General features: G+C 35.7%; 1 protein-coding gene across 3 annotated transcripts in view; it reads left to right on the forward strand.

Moving 5' to 3' along the window:
• NEK7 (NIMA related kinase 7) overlaps positions 1–19,568 on the forward strand; it is a 200,820-nt gene that overhangs the window by 113,450 nt on the left and 67,802 nt on the right. For all 3 annotated transcript variants that reach the window (XM_036756145.1, XM_036756146.1, XM_036756147.1), the window contains one exon: positions 10,334–10,396. In XM_036756145.1, the coding sequence (XP_036612040.1) occupies positions 10,334–10,396 (63 nt within the window). The remainder of the gene's footprint in view (positions 1–10,333; positions 10,397–19,568) is intronic.

Raw genomic sequence — 19,568 nt, forward strand, 5'->3', positions numbered from 1 at the left:
TCTCCTGGATGTTAACTCTTCTCTAAGTTTTAATGACATTGCTCGCTTCAGGTTCTCCTGTTACCTGTCTAAAGCTCCTTCTCAGTGTCCTTTGATGGATCTTTATCCAGGTCATGCCAGCTAATGTGAATGTTCCCAAGCCTAGTTCTGTGCTCTTTTCTCCTTTTCCTTCTCTCCTGTCTTACTTGGTGATCTCATTAATTCCTGTGTGTTCAGTTATTATCTCTCTACATGTGATTCCTAGATACACATCTAAAATATGTATACGCATATATACATACGTAATTTTAGATACACACACACACACACACACACACACACACACACACACACACACACACATATATATATATTTATATATTTATATCAAGGCCTAATGTCTTCCCTGGCCTCCAGTACCTTATCACTAACTGCCTTTAGGATATCTTGAATTGGATGACACATAGATATTTCAAACTCAGCATTTTTAAAACAGAACTCATTAACTCATGTATGTGTGGGTGCACATAGGAGGTAATAATGAGTAATGGCCATGTGATGAGAAAAAAGGAATGGAGGTGAGAAAATTGATATTGTAGAAGTAGACAACTGATTAGATACTGGTGGGGGGAGGTGGTAGAAGCACGAGGGTGGGCAATGAGAGTAAAGAGTTAAAGAAGTTTTCTGGATTTGGAACCTGGGTGACTAGAGTGGTGATGACCCCAATAGAAAGAGAAAAGTTTGGAGAGAAGGGGAGAGGAAAATAATGAGTTTAACTTTGTGTTATATGTGTTTGCATATATATGTGTATTATAAGTTTATTAACATGTCTATATGATATATATGCAAGTATAAATTCATTCATATGTGTATATGATATGTGTATGAATTCATTCATGTATATTATATGTACGTGTGTGTGTGTACACAAAGTACCCGTGTTAGAGTCTTTTGCGATTATTAGAAGAGCATGACATTGACAATGATCCTACAAAGGAGATTGAGAAGCAACAGTTAAGTGGCTGGGCCATGAGAGCCATGAAAGCCAAGGGAGAGGAGGGAGTATCCAGGAGGTGGTCAAAAGGGTCTAAAGTTGAAAAGGTCAAGAAAAGAGAGAGGAAAGACAATTGGATTTAGCATTTAAGAGGTTGTCGATAACCTTGGAGGGAGCAGTTGACCAAGCACTGATAACTTTTAGAATCCTTCCATTTAACTATGACCTATTTTAAAAAAAGATGTATGTTGTATAAGGTAATGTTTCTTAAGAAACCTAATTAGGGAATAATATGTTTTGGGACGAAACATAGTCACTTTACAGGCATGTTGGTGATTGTTGTAAGATTCTAGGCTTCTATTGATTTTAAAAGTTCATTGCATTTTGTTTTTTCTGCCAAACAGAAAATGATATAAATACACTAGATCAAAATATTCTTCCATTGCAAAATAACAGCTGGCACATAAATGAAAAAAAAAAACAAAAAAAAAACAAATGCCTTTTAACTACTTGCATAAAGGATTCCCTATAGCAGACCACATCATATAATCATACAATTGACCAAAAGTTTGAGAGTACAAGATTTCACCACATTAATATTTGTTAATTATAAACAAGAAGCTTTTGATATATTAGAGCCAAATACAGCCTTTATGCCGCTCCTGTTCTATCTAGTGTCTTATGCATATTTTAAGCTCATATATGATTCCTTGATAAATACAACCACAAGGATAATTCCTTTCAGGAGCCTTCTGACTATTATCAAGTGAGGGATGGAGAAACAGGAAACTGTATGCAAAAAATAGCAGCATTGGTGTCAGAAGATCTAGATTTGGATCTTGCACCTAATACGTCCTATCTATGTTACCTTGGCCACTTATTCTTCTTGGGCTTCTGGTTCTTCCTGTAAAATGAGAATATTGAACTAGATGTCCTCTGAAGTCCTTTCCTTTTATAGAAATAGATTTATGATCCTATGAATTATCGTTGTTCTGCACAAAATTTCTTTCGGTAAGGTCTGAACAGAAGAGGAATCCCTTAGAGATGACGAGGCACTCTAGATGTTTCTCTTTGTAGATGATATTGTGCTGATATCATCAAGATCCAGAATAATAAACAATAACTAACATTTGTGCTGCGGTTGTTGTTGTTCAGTTGTGTCCTGCTCTGAAGGACCCCATTTAGGGTTTTCTTGCCAAAAATACTGGGATGGTTTGCCATTTTTTTCACTAGCTCATTTTACAGATTAGGAAAAAGAGGCAAATAGGGTCACACAGCTACTAAGTCTATGAGGCTGGATTTGAACTCAGGTCTTCCCGACTTCAGGCCTGGTGCTCTATCTGCCACCTAGGTATCCCAAATTGATTTTTATAGAGCACCTTAAAGTTAGCAAAGTACTCTTTCTATATCTAGCTCTATCTTATCTCTGGTTATGGCTCTTTGGTCAGAGAACCTGGACTTGACTCTTGGAACTTTCACTGACCACCTCGGTGATCTTGAGCAAATAACTTCTCTGTTTTTCAGTTTCTTCTCTATGAAATGAAGGCATGAAGATCTCCAGGGTACCTTGCAGCTCTAAATCTGTGATCCTGTGGTCTCATTTGATTGTCACAGCATCTTTGTGAATTGGTATTTTTATCCCCATCCAGCAGATGAGGAAATCAAGGCTCAGAGTTTTTAAAGTGGCTTTTCCATTGCCATATAGTTAGTTAATATCAGAGTCAGGATTTGGGGAGGTTTCTTCCTGACTAATAGGATCATAGAGAGCTAGAAAGGGCCTCGAAGGGCCAGCCATGTCTAACTTTTTGTTTCTTAACCCCATGCCACCTTATGACATGACAATAGGGCTTCCTCGATCAATAAGCATTTATTAAGCATTTGCCATGTGTAAGGCACTATGCTTAGGACTAGGGAAAGGAAAAACAGTCTCTGCCCTCAAGAAACTCACGGTCTGATAGAGACTACAGGCAGACAACTATGTACAAACAAAAGAGATAGATCGATCCAGATATCTGTATATGTATATGATAATAACTCTGATAATAGCCAGTGGTTATATAATACTTATGATGTGCCAGGCACCATGCTAAGCACTTTATAATTGTTCTTACATTTGGTTCGTACATCATCACTGGGAGGTATATGTTATTATTATCCACATTTTACAGAGGAGCAGACTGAGGCAAACAGGGGTTAAGTTATTTGCCCAGGGTCACATAGCTAATAGGTATCTGAGATGGGATTTGAACTCAGATCTTTCTGAGTCCAGGCCCTCTACCCTATCCACTGCACCACCTAGCTGCCCCATATACGATACAGCTATGTATGAGGAAGAGGGGTGTGTGGGGGGGGGAGGGGGCGCTAAATAGGAGGTAATCTCAGAGGGAAAGCACTAGCATTAAGGGAGTGGGAAAAAGCTTCTCATAGGAGGTAGATTTGTAGCTGTGATTTAAAGGAAGTCATTCATTCACTGGCAAAAGCCTTTGAGGTCCAAAGTCACCACTATGTCAAATGAGGTATGGAAATAGAATGTTGGTAGAGGACTGTATTATTAGAACGCACACGCACAGTGCTTTGATTTATTTTTGTACTCAGATCCTATATATTTTGTATTTAGTATCATGTTAAAGTTACCTTTGTATAGAAACTGTTAGGGGAAAATGTAAAACATTCAGAAAGAGAAATGATACTTTGATTTATAAGGAGGATAAATGCCACCACTATAACTACTTCCCTAACTTAAAGACATTCAGTCTCCATCTAGGTTTCAAGATAATGGACAGAGCTTGATTATAATGCTTTATAGATATCCTTGATATTTATTAAGGTTTACTTGAATTTGGGAATGTCAGAGCTAAATTTCTAAATTACAGTAAAAGTTGTATATTGGGTTTATTATGAGAGTCTTATTTCTGCATGTTTTCACATGTGATTAAAGAGAAGGAAATTATGGGTGCTAATTTCATGTATGACTCATAGTATTGCTTTAATTTGCTTATAAACTGCTGGTGACTTTACACAGCCTTCCTTCACTTAAATCCACTTCACTTGCGTGTCATGGCATCACCTCCTTGATGTCACACTCCTCTTCAAGAAGAAAGGACAATCAACAAACTGCAAAGCAAAGTATTCAGTTACTTAAAAAAAGATGTTTATAGTAATTACTAAGTCTGTCTCATAGCTTTTATCAGCCTCATCATTTAATTGTTATTGACTTCCTTTGGAACAATTTATTGTTATTTTAAGTACCTGAAAATTAGGAATATTTTTAATAGTGGTTCATAAATGACATGGTACTAGTGAGAAAAGTTGGGTTCTACTATTAAATTATAACAAACTCTGAAAGGTTTCATATCATTCTAAATAGATACCTTAGGTTTTGTCCAAAAAGTTTTTAAAAACCTCCTGACCTAATTCTTTTGTATCAGCTAATTGGTTTTTAATCATTTCTAAATGCCTGCAAATATAGTAAACTTGTTGATTTAGCTCTTTATTCCAAATGGATAAGGGTTAGATTTTTCTAATTAGTAGAAAATTACCATGCAAATCAGCGTGTGACATCCGGGTATAGGGGAAAGAATACTAAGCTTGAGAGTCAGGAGACCTGGATTTGACTCCTGTCTCTGATACTACCTTTGCTGTTAATCTTTCTGAGTCTCAGTTTATTTTCAGATTTATAATAAAGCTTTTTTGTAGCCACAGACTTGAAAAATTATTTCGTGGTTCTTTGTCATATTAAAGTTAATGTAAGTTCATATTAATACTATAAGTTCTTTGTGTACTTAAGCCCCTGCCCATATACTCTACAGTCCAGTGACTTTGTTCTCCTCTCACAAGATACTTTATCTCCCCAGTCTGTGCCTTTTCACTGGCTGTCCTCCATGCTTGAAACACTCTTCCTCCTTGTCTCTGCCTCCTCCTTTCCATGGCTTTCTTCAAGTCTCAGCTAAAATCCTACTTTCTGCAGGAAGTCTTTTCCGGATTATTTAGTTTAGCACGGTGCTTGACATTTAGTTGGCACTATGTAAATGTTTATTCCCTTCATGCGATGTAGCCTACATATATGTACATAGTTATTTGCATGCTGTTTCCCCCATTGGTTTGTGAGCTCCTTAAGAGCAGGAGTTGTTTTTATCTTTCTTTCTATGCTCAGCCCTTAGTATAGTATCTGGCACTTTGTAAGTGCTTAACAAATGCTTGTTGATGTGACTTGATTTAACATGTACTCTTTAGTTAATATTGTTAGAGAATCATTAATGATAATATCAAAACCCATCAATCATTAAATAAATATCAATAACAATTTCATTAAAGTAAAATCAAGATATACCTCTTCTTTGTAAAGGGTGAAGAGTTATTAAAAAGCTATATGTGAGGTGTAATAAATGCATTAGAAGGAAGAACAAAATGCTGTGAGTTGGCAGTTATGGAAAAAGTTAGAAGACCCTAGGCAACCAACTTGGTTTAAATCAGATAACTTTTGTGAGGGGTTGTTTATGAAGTTCTCACGTTGGAGGTGCTCCAAGTTTTATAGATCACAAAATCCCAATGGTTAATAAATGAAGCTTTTACTTATTTATGAAGGAAATTAGCTTAGAACCTTTAATTTATAGTTAGGAATGACGTGACCTAAAGATCCAGTCCTTTTTTTTGTCTTGACTCATTGGTAAGACAGGTAAAGAAAAGATATAATATGAAATGCCAATGAGAATCAATTTCAGAGGTCTTCAAATTTTAGTTTGATTCTACTTGTGATCAAATATTCTTGAATATAGTATTTAGGCCTGGAAGGAATCTTATAAATCATCTGGTCCAATACTTTGATTTTTTATGTAAGAAATACAAACCCCAGAATAGATGAAGTAACTTGCCTCAGTTCACAGACGTATTAAGTAGTGCAGCTGAGATTCAAACTGTGTCCTGACTGCAAAGTCACTATGACATGTCGCCGCTGCTCCAGTTGCGTCCACAGCCCTGCTTTTCTGAACAAATTTTATAAAATAGGTTCTGCAGCTTAAAAATAGAACCTGGTTGTGGTTAAAGGATGTGAACAAATAATTCTCAAAAGAATTAAAAACTATTAATTGTGTGAAATCTTGTTCTAGTAGCTAAAAAGCAAACTATAAATCAGAACACCCCAAGAATTTACCTCACGCCTATTCCCACACAAAAGGTGGGAATAGTCAGTGTTGAAGGGATAGTATAAAGATGGATACGTTAATGCATTGTTGAAAGTACTACGGATTAGTACAACCCTTCTGCAAAATAATTTGGAATAATGAAAATAAGGTGATTAAAATGTTCATATCTTTTGACCCAGAGATTCCACTGCCTGGTGTGTACACCAAAGCATTCCCAAGAGGATGATAAAAAGAAAGACTCCAAATACAACAAAATATTATAGCAGCCTTTTGGTTTTTGCAAATAAATAAATGAAAACAAAGTAGAGTCCATTGAGTAGGGAATGGCTAATTGTGATACATGAATGTAATATAATATAATATTACTGTTCTGTAAGAAGTAAATCTGATGAATATAGAGAAGCATGGAAAGACTTACATAAATTGATGAGAGTGAAGTAAGTAGAACCAAGAAAACAATATACACAATGAATATAACATTGTTAATGGAAAAAAAAATAAAACAATGAAAGTAAATGCTGCAGAATTACAAAGAACTAGCTTGGCTCCAAACACGAGACATGAGAAAGCACCTCCCTCTACTGTTTTGCCAAGGTGAAGGGGTCCACATAAATGCAATGTTGCTTATATGCCAGATTTTGTTTCTATGCTGATCAGTTTTGCTAATTTTTTTTCTTCTCTCCTTTTTTTTCTTTTTTAAATCTTTGTCATAAGGGATGAATGTCTGCAAGGAGGAAAGAAGCATAGGGGGAAATATAGAAGATGTAAGAACAAAAGATAATACAAATTTATTTTTTTAACGTAGAATAATACAGTAGTGGTACTGAAGACCCAAGTATCCATAGAATTTTTGTCAAAGAATGTGTTCTTGAGCTTTTTCTTGTTTTTTTTTCCCATTTCCATTAATCATTATGGTTTTTTTTTCCTGTTTCTGCTTATTTAACAGTAAATCAATGCACCTAAATCTTCATATCTGTTATTTCTTGCATTGTTTCTTGCTTCCAGAATGGTCGTTAACTAACTGCTTTTAATGTTTCTGTTTATGTTTGTTTTCTGTCTTTAATGTTTTCTAAAGAAGTGTTATTACAGTAATAATTTGACATCATTGGGGAATGAATTATTTCACTAAATTGATTTTCCAGGTAACTGAAATTTTCCCCTTTTAATACCAGAACTAATTCTATTTTGATAGGAATTATTTCCAAAATAAGTACTGCTTCCTGGATTTCATATAAATTGTTCTTCTTGATAAATTAGGAATATCCCCCTGAAAAGTTACTTTGTTATACTTTGTAATTATGATTTCCATATGGAGTTATTGAGCTATATAAGGTTATTTCTCTCTATATTAAATGGCACCAGATTTTTCTGCTGACATATAGCTCTTTCTTGTCCTGCTATTGCCTGTCACTTCTCCTTATATTTGATGTGTCTTCTAGTCTATTGCTACATTTCAGATAAAATTGACCAATCTGTAAGCCTAATAGTAACTTTACCTTTCTTTTGGAATAAATTGCATAGGTTTTGTGACAACTATATGCTATCATAAAACTTTTTTTATGTAATCTTGGGAGTTCTCAACCTGTGGCTCATGAACTTGTTTTGTTTTTGTTTTTGTTCTTGAAATTTTAGTAACTGTATTTCAGTGTAATTGGTTTACTTTATAACCTTATGTATTTTGCTATTTTATGCAGCTAGGTGGCATATCAGATAGAGCACTGGTCCTGGAGTTAGGAAGATCTGAGTTCAAATCCAGCCTCAGATACTTATTGGCTTTGTAACCTTAGGCAAATCACTTAACTTCTCAGTTTCTTCCTCTGTAAAATGAGGATAACAATAGCGCCTACCTCATAGAGTTGTTGAGAATCAAATGAGATAATTGTAAAGGGAATAACACAATGCCTGGTAGATAGTAAGTCCTATGTAAATTTTTATTGTTGTTATTGTTGTCATAATTATTATGCATTTAAAAACATTTTTCTGAGAAGGGATTCCATAGGTTTCACCAGACTGCCTGAGGGGTCCATGACACAAAAAATGTTAGGGAAAATACCTAATAACTTTTATTTCCTTGTGTGTGTTTGTGTTCAGGATTGTTGAGATAGCTGGATTCTGACCTCTGAATATTTAGAATATTATAATATTTAATGCTTTTGCTTCTTTTCCTCCTTTTTATATCATAAAACTATAAACCTAGAAGGCAATTTTAGTTCTTATATTTTACATAATCTTCCATACCATTTGCCATTTCCAGGCCCTTGTTCTGCCATGTTCACTAAGGAACTCAATTACATTCAACAGTCAGTTTAAGTGCCCGCTATCTACAAGGTGGTGTGCTTTGTGCCAGGGGCACAAGGATGATGCCATGAAGCTGCTTAATCGAATGGGATGAGATAATTAGGTACACAAATATATATCTACAAGGTGAAATGTAAAAAGGACAAACAGAGTGACTGGAAGAGTGCTCCTGAAACTATGGAGAAGGAGAGGTTATTTTGAGCTGCAGAGATTAACTGAGCCTTGAAGGAAGAAGAGATACCTATCAGTAGGCAGAGAGATGATTCTGCCATTGCATGACCTTGGGCAAGTCCCTGAACTTATTTTGGTCCTCACTTTCTGCGACTGAAAATGTTTGAACTGGTGGACTTTTACAATCCCTCCTATTTATAAACACATGCTCCTATAATTTCATGACATCTTACTATGTCCCCTTCTCCTGATCTTGTCATCTGTTAACATTTCTCCAACCTTCCTTCAGTGAGTTTTGGCACCTGACAGCCTTCCCATTCAGCCACTTCTCATAATCATTTCAGAGAATTCTATATCCATTTGAGTTCTCTGACTTCAGCTTCTGTTTCAGTCATCCACTGATGGACCTCACTATCACTTGAAAGTATTCCACCTTCAAGATTTCTGAATCTGAAGTTCTGCTCCATGTTCTCCTTCTTTGATTGCTTTAGATATGCTTTAGATTATTGCGGTAGCTTTCTCATTGTTTCCTTGCTTCAGGTCTCCCCTCGCTCCAATCTGTCCTCAGCTGTCAGGGTGATTTTCCTAAAGCATAGGTTTGACTATGTTATCCTACTGCTTAGTGGATTCCAGTGTTTTCCTATTTCTCCTAAAAGCAAGATAAAATCCCCTGGCATCTAAAGCTCTTTATAACCTGCCTCTGTCAGTTGTGCCTTATACTTGACTCGCCTCCAAGACTTCTATGATCCAGCCATGCTGGCCTTCTTCTGGCTCCTCCACATTCTGCTCATCTCCCATCCCCATGCCTGGAGTGCTCTCTGTCTTTACTAAGGTTCCTTTCATCTATATTATATGTCTCATGAGGAGTACTCTATGCAAATCTTCAGAATTTAAGACCTAAATAAAGAAAACTTTAACTTTGTTTTTCATTTTTACTATTGAATATCTTTAGGATTAAGCAATCTAGGATTATGAACTTGGAGGTGGAAAGTGCCTTCTTAGAAGTCATCTTGTCTAAATCTCTCATTTTACAGATAAAGGTATTAAGATATGGAGAGGTTAATGATTTACCCAAGTCACATAGGTGGTAAATGGCAGAACTGGGATTTGAATCTACACTGTGTCTTAAAATGATGAACTAATCAAAATAACTTAGTGGTAGGTGTAATTGCATATCAATTCAACAAACATTTACTGTGAATTGCTAGGTAAAGTACTAAGGCAAAAACTATACACTCCTTGTTGCTGAGGAACTGTTAAGAATTTTTTTGGGCATATATACAAATAAATATGCTACCAGATACAGTGTGATAGGGACAAAGAAGATATGCAATTTGTTCTGGGAAAATTTGAAAGAGATAAAACTTTTGCCTGGGGGATAAGAACAGAGATTAGGAAAGATTTATGGAGGAGACAGCAAGCTTTCAAGGAAGAAAAAGGACTTTATTGGGGAGAAATACACTTTACAGGCTTGGTAAGTGGCTTAAACATATATACAGCAGGGCAACATAGGATGATAATAAAGCAGTTAGCCTAGATGGGCTGGAATGTAGATTTCATGAAAAAGTCATACAAGGTAAAATTGGAAAGGTAGGTTAGAGCTGGATTGTGGAGAACAATAAATACCTAGTTAAGAAAAATATGCTGAAACAATCAGAATTATACATAGACTATAATTGCCTATGCATGTCATCTTTATTTATGTTTGGTTGCTATTCACTTAAAAATGTTTTCATGGATTTTTTAATAGATATTTGATTTAATGGATGCCAAGGCTCGTGCTGACTGCATCAAAGAAATAGATCTCCTTAAAGTAAGTACTACATAAAAATTTGAAAATGCTTTACTATATTGACAGCAAGGGCTAATTATAACATATTTGTAAGACAAGATTTGAAAAAAAATCCCATTATGCTAAATGTGATTATGGTAATAATTTTAAGATTGAAAGATGTAAGGAGAGATTACCTACACCAGTTCCTTTATTTTGTAGATGAGGAAAATGAGGCCTTAAAAGTTGTGACTTGCTTAGGTAGTAAGTAGCAGAGCTCATATTTGAACCCAGGTCCTTCCCACCCTCGCCCGAATCCAGTTTCATCTTTATATAATGAAAAGAATTCCAAGATATAACTAATAGCCTAATTGTTTCAAGGGTAGCTAGGTGGCACAGTGGATGGAGTGCTGGGTCTGGAGTCAGGAAGACTCATCTTCTGGCCTCAGACACTAACTATGTGAGTCTGCCCAAGTCACTTAATCCAGTGTGCCTCAGTTTCCTCTTCTGTAAAATGAGGTGGAGAAGGAATTGACAAACCACTCCAGTATCTTTGCCACAAAAATCCCAATGGGTCATGAAGAGTCAGACAACTGAAACGACTGAACACAAAAATTGTTTCAAGCAGTACTTGGTACTATTGAATCTCAGTAGAAAGAATGTTGGCACCTTGTATTAACTGTAAACATTTATTAAGTGTCGCTATGTGTCAGGCACTTTGCTAAGTGCTGGGGATACAAAAAGAAGCAAAAGACCATAAGGAATTTACAATCCAGTTATACAGATCTACAGAGCTGCATTTTAATGTAAAATTAGCATATGGCTACAAATGAGTAATTATGACTTGGAAAAAGGGTACATATATGGTTAGGGAAAGCAAGAGTTGAATATGGTTCAAATGACACAAGGAAAAGAGTGTGTGTGTGTGTGTGTGTGTGTGTGTGTGTGTGTGTGTGTGTGTTTGTGTTTTCATTCCTTTTGAAATTGGCTTCCAGGTATGTGCAGAACAGATATAGAGAGCACTTAAAGATTGTGTCTCATATACTAAGATTATGTACTCAAGACTTAAGTTATTATTCATCTGTTCTCAGGCATTTTTTGATTAGGCTACTTATGTTCCTAAGGCAGTATAGCTATAGAAGTTGCACAAGATTGAGTGTGGAGCATGTGGAGCTGGATCAAGGTTAGAAATGCTAAGACCAGGAACTGAAAGGTTTATACAACCAAGACCAGTTTTAAAAATTCTACCTTGCTATATATTGACCACTAGAGGTTTTGATTCTTTACTGTAATCATTGTGAATTAATTTATTACAAAATACTTATATTGCCTGTTAAGGGGAGTTTTTTTTTTTACGTTTCTAATATTTAAAAGTGTTTTCCGTTGTGTCTATCCTAGTCCACCCCATCAGCCTCCCATGTTGGCATTTCATGCTCTCCTTTGCCTACCTCTAGTCCTATCTTTGGTAGAATGTAATAACAACAACAATAACTAGCATTTATATACCACTTTCAAAGCACTTTACAAATATTTCATTTGATTTTCAGAACTACCGCAACAGGTAGGTATTGTTATTGTGCCTAGTTTACAAATGAGGCAATCGAGGCAGACAGACGTTAAATGATGTATCAGGCTGGATTTGAACTCAGGTCTTTCTGACTGCAGCTCTAACACGCTATTCACTGCAGCATATAACTGTCTTAAAGATCACCACCTTAAATATAGTGAAAGTTCAGAAGTTCTGGATTAGAAGTATTGCCTTTAGGTGTATGCCAGGTAATCTCCAGATATACTCTTAGGCTTTTCAGCCTGCACCTGGTTCCATTCTCTACTCCTAATTACATATCCATTCTTAACATATACCTTGACCGCTAGCTGTTCCTTTGTTCCTGTCTGCATCTAAACTGAGGGAAAGTTTTTTGATGGTAGGCACAAGCATAGCTACTTATTCCATGGTCTCTTGCCCTGGTGATTGTTTAGAATTTGTTTCAGGAAATATGCTTTTTCTAGAGGGAAGTTAGGTACCTTGCTTTGGAAAAAAATACCTCTCTGGTCAGTTTTAATGTGGGAAAAATTCAAATAGTGAGGGAAGCCAAGGGATAACTGCCATTCTATACCTGTTTATCAGCAACAAGAAGCTGGTCACTGAAATGGAAATAATGGGAATCTTATGTGGAATTGGCATTCCATCATACAATTTGTGATAGATGAGGAAAGTGTTGGACATAGTTTTGACATGTCTCATAGATTTTTGGAGAACAGATTTCAAAGGGTTCAAAGAAAAGGTAGGTCATATACCATAGTCTGAAATTCCATATAAAGAGAGAAAATAATTCTGATGAAGAAGAAAAGGAGGGACTTTAATGAAATACCAACTTAAATTAGATTAAAAAGAAGCTTGTTGTAGTTACTTATATTTTCTATATGTAGAAAATATCTATATCTCCTTTACTTGCAAGAACAGTTAATGGAGGACGAATAAAACTAAAATATTGCAGGGTCCTTTAAGAAAAATGTCAAGACCAAAGTCACTAAAAAAAAGTTACCTTTGTCATCAAGATAAAATGAGATAAAGGGCCATGGATATGAAACATTTCATATACTGTCAGATTTGGCTGATATGATGGTTAATTTTGCTGAACTGCTATTTTTTCTTTATTATTCTTTGTTTTAAAGAATGACTTGCTGGGTAGGGGAGAGAGAAGGGATCTATTCAGAAATGAAGGTGAAATTTAAAAAAGATAATTTTTTTTTTAGAAATAATGGCAGAAACACTAACTCTTAGAATAAGGTGAAATAGGTGGAGAATGGTTAAGACAACAGAAAGGCTTATTTTTCTTTTATGTTATTTTGGGACAAAGAAGAGAATCAGAAATTTAACAGAGCCATAACTTGGGCAAGGTAGAATAATGATAAGACAATATAGTGAAAGCAAAATTCCTTAACATTTATTTAGCTTCTGTTTTCCTCATCTAAGAGAATTACCTTCAGACAGGAAATAGTATAAAGATAATAGGGAGTTGAAATATCCCTACTGGAAGATGATGATGCAGGATTCAGGTTCAAAATTTAAGATGCCATAAGGTATAGTTAAAACCAGTTTGATTAAGAATCAATTTAGAAGGATACAAAGTTAAAACAAAACACTGCTCCCTTCGTTTTCCAGAGTCAGCTCAATAATTAGATCAGGAAAGCATTTCCTCAGGTTCTTATACAGTTCCTTTCTGCTACAACTCAAACTGAAAGACCAATTGCTGTTCCAGTCCAAACCGAATTGGCCTTCTTTCTATTTATTTCTCACATATGACGTTCCAGCTCCCATCTCCCTGACTTTTTATTGCTTGTCACCCATTTGTATAATGTCTTCCCTCTTCATACCTGCCTTTTAGAATTCTTACTTTTCCTTCAAGACTCAGCTGAAATGCTACCTCCCATTATATAAGGCCTTTCCTCATCCTCATCATAGACAAATACATCCATACACACGCACAATAGAGTAGAAATTCACATTTATTTTTAGTACTTCTCAATTTTTTCATGACAGTTTACCTCACAACAATTCTTTGATGCTATATACATATATAGTATTAACCGTATTTTCTCAATTAAAAACCTGAGCTCTTGAAAGGTTTAGGACTTATATAAGGTAAAATACATCAGACTTGCTATGGAACTTAATCCTAGATTTAGTCAACTTCCGTCTTCTTTCCAACCTCCCATGTTCTAGAGTTGACAAGATATTTTGTCTCTGCATATTCATTAGCCAAAACTTGATTGAGTTGACTCTTCAATTTCAGAAACTCGCAATTAAAAACATGAAGAAAAATAGCACTATGCTTTGCCTGTAGGTTATACCTAATAAGTGGTTGAAATTAAATTGAATGAAGAGATATCACATAAAAACTTTAACAGACCACCTAGTCCTTGTGGAGGTAGCTTATCTTCTATGAGTATATTATCCAGTGTTTCTTTTATTTAAAGATACAGCATGAATTGACCACTTGTCACTTAAAGATCTCAAGGAGAAAGCTTATTTTATTTTCTTATCAGATCTGCCAACTCCCTAACCTGTAAATAATTGGGAAGGGCAGATACTAGATACCGACTTAGGATCTTCTGATGATTGTGAAGGGTGACTTGCTTCCTTTCTCTAAGCAAAGTTTCCTTAGCCTTAAAGAGAAGGTCCCACTTTCTGCTTAAATGAGACCTTCCTTTTCCATATCATTGGCTCTCTCCAATTCTGGTGGCATCATGGGCTTCAAGTCAGATCAGGCCATGCATCCATTTCTACCTGTTCTGCTTTACCGGGTGTTGTCAGCACCTCACTCTGATCCATGAATCTTCCATCTATTTTATAATCTTATTCCCACCATTTTTTTAAAAAAATTATTATCCTAGTATGGGTTTCCTTTCTTCCTGGAATTTCTTTTTGAAATATCTAAACCTATTCTGAACAATCTGAAGTTCTGAACATACGATGTCTTGCAGAGTTAGACTGTTAGCACCTACTGGCTTCTTAAGTTATTCTTGAGAAATTATGGAGAATTGTAGAAGTGTCAGAAAAATATAGAGAGGCAAATGTGAGGATTTTCATAACAGGGAAAAAAAGATGATTTCTTCAAATCATAGACTAATGAGTTTGGCCTTGATTCCTCAGCAAAATTATGCAGTAGAATTCTAACAGATAGTTGGTGAGCCCTTTAAAAGGAGTCAATCATTACTGGGCACCCCCATGGATTTACTGAAAATAAGTTGTGTTAAACTCATTTCCTTTTTTTTTTTTTGACAGTTATTAGACTAGTAGAAATGCTGTAGGTACAATGTGCCTTGATTTCAGCAAGATTATTTACCAGTCTTTTTTGTTATCTTTCTGAATATGTGAGCTATTTAATAGTCCTTAGGTGGAGTCATAGCTGGTAAAACACACCCATATGCGAAGAATATTGAATTGGATATAGGAGAAAGGACTGAATGCAGTAGTGTCAGAACCTGGGTTTGAATCCTGGATCTGCTTAGTAGCTGTGAGACTGGGCAAATCTCAAACCCTCTCTGCCTCTGTTTTCTTATCTGTAAAATGAGGGAGTTGAACTTGTCTCTCATCCAATCAAACTGGCCTGCTAAGCTGTTCTCTATATGAAACATTCCATTATTCACCTGGGTACCTTTGTATAAGCAATGCCCCCTCTCCAGAACATCTGCTGTCTTCTTTTTCACCTTGTAGAATCCCTAGCTTCCATCAAAGTACAATTTAGGTATGCGCTCTTGCTCTTGAAATTACTTTGCATGACTTTATACTTCATGTTTATTTACTTATTTACATTTTTATACCCTCCAATAACATAAGCACCTTGAGTATTGGAACTGTTTTGTTTCTGGTTTTGTATTTTTTTTTATCTTAGCACTCTGCCTTCACTTAGCAGGTACTTAGTAAATGTCTGCTGCTTAGAATTGAATTGGATTGGATGAGTTCTGAGGTCTCTCCTGCCTCTAAAGCTTATATAGACCTTATTTTAATGAATCAGTATCTCAGCCTTTGGGGGGGGGTGAAGGGGATCTCCTGGTGGGTCTGTACTTGTGGGCATAGTTAATATTTTAATCAGTGACTTGGATGAAGACTCAAGAAGCGTGCTTATGAAATTTACAGATGATAACATTTGAAAGGGTTAATTAATAATACACGGACTCACAGAAATATGACAGTCATCTTGATGGACTAAAATGGACAAGGATAAATATGAATTGCCACATTTAGGGTTTTTTTTGGAGGGGGGTAATTGTAAATATGTAAAATGAAGGAAATCTAACCTAGCAGGAGTTTGTGTATATAAACATTTAGGAATTTTAGTTAGCTGCAAGTTTAGTATGATTTAATAATTGAGAAGTAGCTGCTAAGACAGCTAATGTAAACTTTACTAGCATCAATAGAAATATGATCAAATTAAGTGATAGTCCTACTGTACTCTGAATTTATTAGCTCACATCTTGAAAACTGTTAAGCTACAAGCATTATCTTTTAGGAGGAATAAATTGAAGAAACCCAGATGAGTGACCATGTTGGTAAGGGTCCTAGAAGCCTTAAAATATGAGAAACAAGGAAAAGAGTTGAGGATATTTAGCTGGGAGAAGAGAAGCTTTTGAAAGCTGAATATAATGTGAGTAACTTTTGTGTGCATTAGATTGTAAACTCCTCGATGGTAGGTAGGGATCTTTGTCTTTGTATATTACCCACCATGGTGGGTAATGTTTTATGAATTAATAGGGATTAGACTTAAAGAAAGATAACATTGCATCAAGAGCAGCTAGGTGGCATAGTGGATAGGGCATACTGGACTTGGATCAGGAAGACCTGGGTTCAAATATAGCTCTGTGACTTTGGGCAAGACACATGATCACTTTGTGTCTCAGTATTCTCATCTATAAAATGAAGAGGTTGTAGTCAGTAGCCTCCAAATTTCATTTATAATTCTATGTATCTATTATCCTATAACTTTAAATGTTGGTCATAATTGTGTTTAGCTCTAGTGTGCTAAACTCCAGAACCAAAGGTTGGAAATTAGGGGGGGATAGGTTTTGACTCACTGTAGGAAGAATCTTTGTAGCAATAAGAGCAGCAGGAAAGTTGAATAAGAGCAAAACAACTTTCACATTATAAAAATGAATGCCTTTGGAAAACTTAATTCTGATAAAGGCAGTGATCACCTGTATTTCCCAAGGACCCAGTGGTGAAGCATGTGACCCACCAACTGAGAGAAATTTGAAGGGGGACTGAACATCTAAAATGAAACATACATTTTTGTGCACAGTCATTATGGGAATTTGTTTTTCTTGACTATGCATATTTGTTAGAAAGGTTTTGTTTTCCATTTTTCCTCCCAGTGGAGATGATAGGGAGGAAGAAAAAAAAAATTGTGAATTGAAAAAAAATACTTTTTAAGCTTTTGTAATCTGATATATGCCCCCACTGCCCCTTTGACAGTCTCCCGAAGCAGACTCAGAATTTTTGAATACATAGGATTACAAAGGAAAACAAAAGTTTGTGAAAAGAAATGAATTTTTTCCCCATCCAAGTTACCAGACCCCTACATGGGCCCCGCATTAAAAATCTTGCTCTAGAAAGTAACTTCCTAATTGTCAAATTCAAGTCATTTGTCTAAGTTTTATTCCTGGATCTCACTGTAACATTGGACATTGTTTACTCTCTCCTTGAAATTTTTTTTCTACCTTTTTTTCTGTGGAACTATTCTATTTCTTATTACCTCTTTGATCATTCTTTTTTCCATTTCTTTCCTGGATTGTCTTCCCAATAATCCTTCATAAATTTGGGTGTTTCTCAATAATGTGTTTTCTTTTTCTTTCTCTATAGGCTCTTCTTAAATAATCTTGTCTTCTCCTAAGAATTTAATTACTCTCTTTATAAAAAATCTCCAACATTTATATCTTTAATCTTACTCTCTCTGTCAAGGTCTAGTCCTACGTTCTTTCAGTATATGAGACTACAAAACCAACATACCTAAAACCAATGCCACCATCCTTCCTGATTTCACTATCCTATTACCTTGAATCTCAGCTCTTCCTCTGAGTTCCCACTTTATATGTTGCTATTAATGACACCACCATTCTCCCAGTCATCCTGCCCCAAAATTTCACAATCGCTTTGATTCTTCCCTGTTCTTCCCCATTCCAATAGACTGCAGATTCCTGGTGAGTTTAGCTCCATCTTTTTCTTGAGCCTGCCTTCTTTCCATTTCTGTTGCCACAACCCTAGTTTAGGTTGCAATTATCTTTTGCCTGTGGTGTTCCTATAGCCCCTTAATTTGTCTCCCCACCTCTGTTTTTCCTCCAGTCTGTTTATATGCTGTTGCCAAATTAAACTTCCTAAATTTTGCCACTCCCATTTTTATCGTCTAGTACTGGGGTTCTTCAGATTTTCTATGTCCTGAATCCTTTTGGCAGACTAGTGAAATCTATGGTCACCTTCTTAAGTCAAGTCAATATGCATTTATTATACTGTTTATTATGTGCCAAGCCCTGTGCTAAGCATGGGGATTCAAAGAAAGGCAAAAAACAAAAACCAGTCCTTGCTTTCAAGGAGCTCACAGAATAATGGAGACATCATTTAAATGACCATATGGACAGGATAAATGAGAGATAATCATAAAGAGAAGGCCCTAGTTATAAGGGAATCAGGAAAAGGTTCTTGTAGAAAGTGAGATTTTGGCTGGGGCTTCAGGGAAGCCAGGAGATGAAGATGAGAAAGGATAGAATTCCAGGCATGGGGGACAACCAGTAAAAATGAAAAATTTGGAAGGTAGAGTATCTTGTGTGAGAAACAGCAAGGAGGCCAATACCATTGAATTGCAGATTATGTGGAAGAGAACAATGTGTAAGAAGACTGAAAAGACAGGAATAACTGGGTTATAAAGGGCTTTGAAAGCCAGCAGGATTTTCTGTTTTATTCTAGAAGTGATAGAGAACTACTAGAGTGAGAGGAGAGGAGAAAAGAGGGGGTGTATAGAAGAGATGTTCACAAGGTACAATCAATAAGATTTGGCAACTGATTGGATGTAGGTGGGGAAAGATTGTGAAGAGTTAAGGATGACACCTAGATTGTGATACACAAGATTATAAAGAAACCAATTATATTGAAATAGTTTTCAAAAATATGTTATATGTATAGATGGGGTGTATATGTGTGTATATATATATGCACATATATTGTATGTGTGTGTATATATATATGTGCATATCTATCTATATATATCTATATCTATCTAACAAGTTCATGGACCCCAGATTATGAACCCTAGTTGTAGGGATTAAGAAACGACCTAAATTCAAACCTTTCAAAACCTTTAACCCCTTCACAATATGACTGCTACTTAAACTTACAGCTTTGTGCCCTGTACTCCCTACCACATATACAGAGTTATAGCTAAATTGAATTATTTGTGTTCACTAAAGTTTTATTCCTCTTCCTTCATTGCTAATGTTATTCTTGCTATCTATGGTGTCTTCAAGGTACATCTCAGCTACTTTTTTATGAAGCTTTTTTCTGACTTTTCCCAACCGTAAATAATCTCTCCTTCCTCTAAATTCCTAGCACTTTGTATTTCTCATTTGACCTTTAGACAGCAATGTGTAGTGGTAAAAGTAATAGAATTAGAAGAGACCTGAATTCTGATCTTATTAATTTCTGAGACCTTTGAAAAGCCAC

The sequence above is a fragment of the Trichosurus vulpecula genome, chromosome 4 (assembly GCF_011100635.1).
Source record: "Trichosurus vulpecula isolate mTriVul1 chromosome 4, mTriVul1.pri, whole genome shotgun sequence".
NCBI classification, from domain to species: Eukaryota; Metazoa; Chordata; class Mammalia; order Diprotodontia; family Phalangeridae; genus Trichosurus; species Trichosurus vulpecula.